The sequence below is a fragment of the Sinocyclocheilus rhinocerous genome, unplaced genomic scaffold, assembly GCF_001515625.1.
Source record: "Sinocyclocheilus rhinocerous isolate Xijiao unplaced genomic scaffold, SAMN03320098_v1.1 scaffold371, whole genome shotgun sequence".
Taxonomy (NCBI): Eukaryota; Metazoa; Chordata; class Actinopteri; order Cypriniformes; family Cyprinidae; genus Sinocyclocheilus; species Sinocyclocheilus rhinocerous.
Window position 1 is genome coordinate 79,038 of NW_015624205.1, and position 5,840 is coordinate 84,877.

The 5,840-nt window shown below is 38.9% G+C and overlaps 2 protein-coding genes across 3 annotated transcripts in view; one reads left to right on the plus strand and one right to left on the minus strand.

Moving 5' to 3' along the window:
- The window catches only part of LOC107739365 (repressor of RNA polymerase III transcription MAF1 homolog), an 11,336-nt gene extending 8,668 nt beyond the window's left edge, over positions 1-2,668 (minus strand). The window contains exons 1-2 of one of the 2 annotated variants that reach the window (XM_016551465.1): positions 2,113-2,668; positions 1,324-1,408 (exon numbers count right to left, since the gene is read on the minus strand). In XM_016551465.1, the coding sequence (XP_016406951.1) occupies positions 1,324-1,406 (83 nt within the window). In that variant the 5' untranslated portion in view covers positions 1,407-1,408; positions 2,113-2,668. The remainder of the gene's footprint in view (positions 1-1,323; positions 1,409-2,112) is intronic. The other variant, XM_016551472.1, reaches the window with a different exon arrangement.
- A 701-nt stretch (positions 2,669-3,369) lies between these two features.
- LOC107739381 (ranBP-type and C3HC4-type zinc finger-containing protein 1) overlaps positions 3,370-5,840 on the plus strand; it is a 24,641-nt gene continuing 22,170 nt past the window's right edge. The window contains exon 1 of the mRNA XM_016551482.1: positions 3,370-4,041. Coding sequence (XP_016406968.1) covers positions 3,772-4,041 — 270 coding nt within the window. The 5' untranslated portion in view covers positions 3,370-3,771. The remainder of the gene's footprint in view (positions 4,042-5,840) is intronic.

A 5,840-nucleotide genomic window follows, 5' to 3' on the forward strand; every position in this document is an offset into this window, starting at 1 on the left:
CCAAACAAAGTAGTTTCGCTTTCACAACGAAACACAGAGCCTTCACGACATGGCGGCCCCGGCAACAACAATAGGCTACTACAGTGAGAATAAAAGTTATGCCTTCTTTCTTTGCGTACACATTTGGGCGGCGTTATGCAAATCTTCCCCCCTCGTGACGTAGACTTGTGGGGGCGTGTTAGAACGAGCCGTTTTAGGTAGGCGTGGTTGACTCAACTTTTATAAAGAATATCTCTTTGGATTTGAGACTTTAGTCTTTGCAACTTTACAGATCTTCTTTATGCACCAAGAGCTTGTAACACTCCAAAGAGAAAGGAAAACTTGAAATCGCATCATATGACCCCTTTAAGTATATAACTACTGAATTAAGAGACACACAGTTGTTAAAATTATAAGAATTGCTGAGCTCCAAAATGCTAAGGTTTGCACAATAAAAGCTAAAACACTTATCCACATGACGCTTTGACACTACAATAACCACAGGAAGAATCAAAGTATGTGTGTGTTGATGTGTGACAGGACACAGGATGTTCACCAGAACAAACACCTGAACACAAGGATTAAACCATCTAAAACAACCTAAATCCAGGGTTACCGGTGCTCTTTTGACCAATGAATTTCCATGAATTTTCCAGTTGTTTGTGTCTACTGGATAAGGATTCTTAACATTTTTAGAGAGACTGCACTCAGAAAGAGCCATTTGTACCCAATTAAATATTTTAGAACTGTGTATTCATTAATCTGTGCATTAATTCTAGAGTTAATTCATGTACATGACTTCAAAGGGACAATTCACCCAAAAGTGAAAATTCTGTCAGCATTTTACTCACCCTTATGTCATTCATCAACCTTTATGACTTATTCATATTCTAAACAAAAATTAAGGTATTTTTAATGGAACCTGAGAAATTTCTGTCCCCTCATCGACAGTTCATTTGAAGATTCAAAAAGTTCATAATGAGATCATAAAAAATAATCCATATGAATAGAGTGATTTGATTCTAGTCTTCTGAAGAGACACATTTATATGATGAACAGATTTAATTGAGGCTTTCATTCATATATAAACATTGATCAACATATCCATTGAGCACTAAAGTTTTGAAGAGTCAAAGTTTGGAATGACATAAGGGTGAGTAAAATACAGAATTTTCATTTTTGGCTAAACTTATCCATTTAAGACTTTGCAAAGCCTGAACACACTTTACATTTTCTCTCATATTTCCAGGTTTTACAGGGTACCCACATTTTTGTAAATCACAACTCTTAGAGTTCAAAAACATTTAAAGAAAAAGCAGTTGACATTATTTCTAAAGTTCATACCTGCCTAAGATGTGAGAGTCTCCAGTTTCAACACACAGCTGGGAGCTCAATGCCTCAAAACGGGAATTCTCTAAAAGCTTCATAGCTGGAAAAAACACACACTTAACAGAAGCCAAGTATCTGTATTTCATTCTTTGTGCATAACCTGTTACATACCAAATTTAATGATGCAACTAATTGTATCGAGTTAAAATGAAACACTAATGGAGATGCCAAAATAGAACCAGTTGGGTGCGTGTAGCGTTGCTTATTTACATTAAAAAGTTAAATGACTCCCGCTTAGTGCGTTACGTAAAAACAAATTTACGTATGGACACATTCACAGCATACTTGTATGTATAAACAAGAAAATAGTATGTTCGTTTAAATAAATACATAATTTTATTTTTTACTGCATTAGTTGCAAAAACAATAGACCACCCATAAAACTGCATTAAAAAAGGCGGATTATTTGTATTATTAGATGTAGACTCTACATCTGAAAACCAAAGACTATCGTAAGAGCTCATCTGCCTGCCTGTCGACCCCCTCCCCCCCAACAACTCCTTAAAGCACTTCCTACTTTATAAATCGACCTGGGCGTGTGGGGTTAAAACAAAAACAAGACTAAAATGGGCATATTTTACTGGCACAAATAGCAAATAAGACAATATTACATTATGAAAGAGCAAAGTGGTTTAGGTATAAATGCATTCGATTATTTACATCCACCAGCTGACCTAAGTTACTACTGACCAGCTATGCTTTAATATTGACGACATATCACAGTGTATCGATTGTAATGCTTACCTTTACTGTTGTACTGCCACTTTCCAAATAAAAAAATCTGGGCGAATAGAGTGGTAAATTACGTTCGGCTCACAGACAGATCGGTTTGCGTAGTTGTTGTCCAGCTAACAACACAATACAAGCTAAAATGCTCTGGGATCTACGCGCGGTGCGGGACAGCAATAAAATACGTTGTACAACGCAAATTCATTAGATTTGAAAATGACTCGGTCGAGATTGACATATTCTGCAGGCGTTTTCTCTTACGACAAAGCTTCTTATTTTTAAAAAACGCAACATAAATTTCAGCGATTGTGTCGAGCTCCAAGACAGCGACTGCAGCAGCAGCATTCCCTTACTTGACCTAGAACAAAATTACCTTCTGAAAACGATATAAGCGTCGGTTTATATGACGCGACTTGAGCAACCGATACTTAAACTAGCAATTGTGACTTCTCGCTAACGATTACGTCTACTATTTCTTGTCTTATGTTAGTAAAAATCTCGAAAAAAACCAACAACAGTCTCTATCTCTGAAAACAGCGTACAAGCCACGCCTCTTAGCAGTCTGAAATATTTCCGTTGATGATGACCACGCCCACTGTGTGCTCAGGAAAATAATATGGACACTTCTATTGGCTATTTGGCCTGTCAATTAAATGTAGTCGATGCTAAATGGTCACGCCCAGAGAGCAATTGGCTATTTTATGAATTCTTTGCAAAGTGTTTATTGCTTTTTGTAGTGGAAAAAAAAAGTTAAATGCTAATATTTTAAACACAGATTATTTAGGCATTGTGTGCCTAGGTTGTATGCATAGTTAGAAGCTGTTATGATGTTCAGAGAAGGTGTTTAGAATGCTAAGCGGTAACTCGATCCTCTGCTAGTGGGATGTGACAATTAGGACGTAGCCTAGTTCATGGGTAAAGTGCCTGAATAAGAAATAGGATTTATTTATTTATTTAAACAACATTGAACATTTTCTCGAATTATCAAAATAAAAAACAATAAATTCGAAATATAATAAATTTGAAGATTTCATTTTTTGTTACTAGTTTCATTTTTTGAAACTAACCTGCCTGCAAATGGATAAACAGAACACACCAGTTAGACATGGCTGGTTTTACTACATTAGCGATAGTTTAATTAAAAAATAATAATAATAATATTTACCATGATTTTACTACAGTCCTTATGGTTTAACCGTGTTTTTTTTTAAATTAAAACATAGTAAGAACATAAAAGCACAGTAAACAACAGCCTAACCAGCCTAAACAGAATTTTTGTGCAATCATGTAACTGTAACGACAGGTAACCTCACCACAGTCACATTACAGTTACAGTTTCATGAGATGAAATTTAAGCTCGACATGGAAAATTGGGATATCCCCTACATAAAAAAAAGCAGAGTGTATGTGAGTATGTGTTTTCAACAGGAGGCGCAGCGCCTCTCATCGAGTAAAATGTCTGTTTCTGCTTGAGCCGTGTTTCTTCCTGCTCTGACGCTGGGCTGCCCTCCCATCAGAAACTAAAACAAAGATGACAAGGCCGCTACTTCTGCGTATGTGTCCGGATCAGGGAGTCGTAGGATATCTCCAAACATCATATTAGCACACAAACCCGGCTGGTACTGGAGTGTCAACACGATACATTCACGCCTGAAGTAGTCAGTCGGCGGCGGCATGTCGCTGAGCTCAGGCGGGTGGACTCACACACCTCCGCCGGCCCAGTCTTCATCGTCTCATGTCGGCCATGAGGCCTCGCGATCGGCCTGCAGCACTGTTTTGATGTCGGTGAAGGTGTCAGTATGCCACTCAGGTATACGACCGCTTTGTCTCCCGGGGGCCGGAGACGATTCTCTCCGCCTACAGCTGAGCATGGACCCGGGGAAGGCAGGGGAATTCCGCCTCGCGTTACGGGACATCAGCGGAACAGCGGCTGGACGCAGCGTGGTGAGAAAATGTCGAACTTGCATTAAGTTTTAGTCTTTGGTGCTTTGAACACTGGTTAAAAGTTGACAAAAAGCGCAACATAGTAGTATTTTCATTCCAGAAGTATCTGCGCTAGTCACAATAGCTGCACTCTGCCTCACATAGGGCACACGCAAGTGAATCACGTTGTTTTGCTAGTCTTTGTTGATGTCCTCCTCCCCCTAAATTTGATAGTGTGCTGAGAGTTGAGTCACAAATACACTTAATGCTGTTCACGCTACCTAGGCCTATACATATTTGTTATAAGTTAGTTCACAATAATATTTGTGATCAGCATGGATACTTTGATTTGCTGTAATAGACTGATAAATAGAAAGAAAGTGAAACTACCTCTCACATGAATCTGTTGATATGAACCTCATTATTGTTTGGGGTCCCAGAGGCCCAGGTGAATGTATACCTAAATGTAAAAATAAATATAGCATCAAGCGGCGATCATCGGGATAAAAGCACAACCCAGTGGGGTTGTGTTGAAAAGACATAAAAATTGACATAAAAAAACAGGTCAAACATGCGAATCAAACTGATGTCAAAAACTTGACATGGAGTTGATTTGATGTAAACTGAATGTCAAACATTGGCCTACATATAAATTAAACCAGTTTCAGTGTGGGATTAACTTCCTATTTTCACTCAATTACCACTTGAATGACTCATATTATTTATCTATTTATTTTAAAGATTTGATTTTGGCGTTTTGCCTTTATTTAGATAGGACAATTTAACGACAGGAAGTGAGAGAGGGCGCCTGATCTGGAACGGTCCGCGAGCCGGATTTGAACTCGGGACGCCCGTGTCGGCGCTCTGCCTACAAGGCTATAGGCGCGCCATCGAGGACTATTATTTGACGTCAAATTGATATGTGTGCCCGCTGTGAAACTCCTAGTGTAGAGGATACAGTTATGTTACAATGGCCATGTCTCTTTTCAAACATAATCTTTCTATGGGAGTCTTATTTTATGTTCCATATTACAATAGACAAATTGTCTCTTCATTTAACTGGACTGCAATATAAATGCAGTCAAGTCTGACAACTTGACAAATGTTTTCTGAATTCAGGATATATAAATATTAAGGTATTTTGGAGACCACATATTTCTTTGGAAACTGATTAGACTTAGATTGTTTTAGCCTTTATTAAACTTTATGAAACTATAGTGAATAGGGTTGGGCCGATAGACGATGCCATCGTCCATCGCCGATGGCTGACAGCCATCACGATGTTAAGCTGACATCGTGATTACCCCCACCCCCTCTCCCTCTCTCTCTCTCCCTCTCCCACAATCTGCCGCATCCCAGTTCCGTGTTCGGAAAGGAAATGAAGTGTACTACGGAAACCCTAAAGGGAATAAATAGCCTACGAGATGGGAGGATAAAAAAATATTTCAATACTTTTTCTTGCAATTATATCGTTAGGTAAGTATAGGCGACTGTATATACATTGCGGGCATCAGGGAGCCACTATTGAAACCGCTTTCGATTGCGCGCTCTCATTTTACTTTCACTTTCACTTTTGAGATTCGCGATCACAAGGACTCTATACTATGGAGCGGCAGTACTTACCACACATTTGACAAGATTAGATGTTTGTCATTGGTGCTAAGGATCTGCAAATAAATCGCCATCGTCCTATCAGACATTTCTCCTTACTCTGTGTATGTGGTAAGTGAACTTTCATGTACTGTAATGCAACAGGCTACCGCTAGCAAACGGCTAACCTTTTAGTGGCTCCGTAGAACGCGTTATTTGTTTCACGCTTC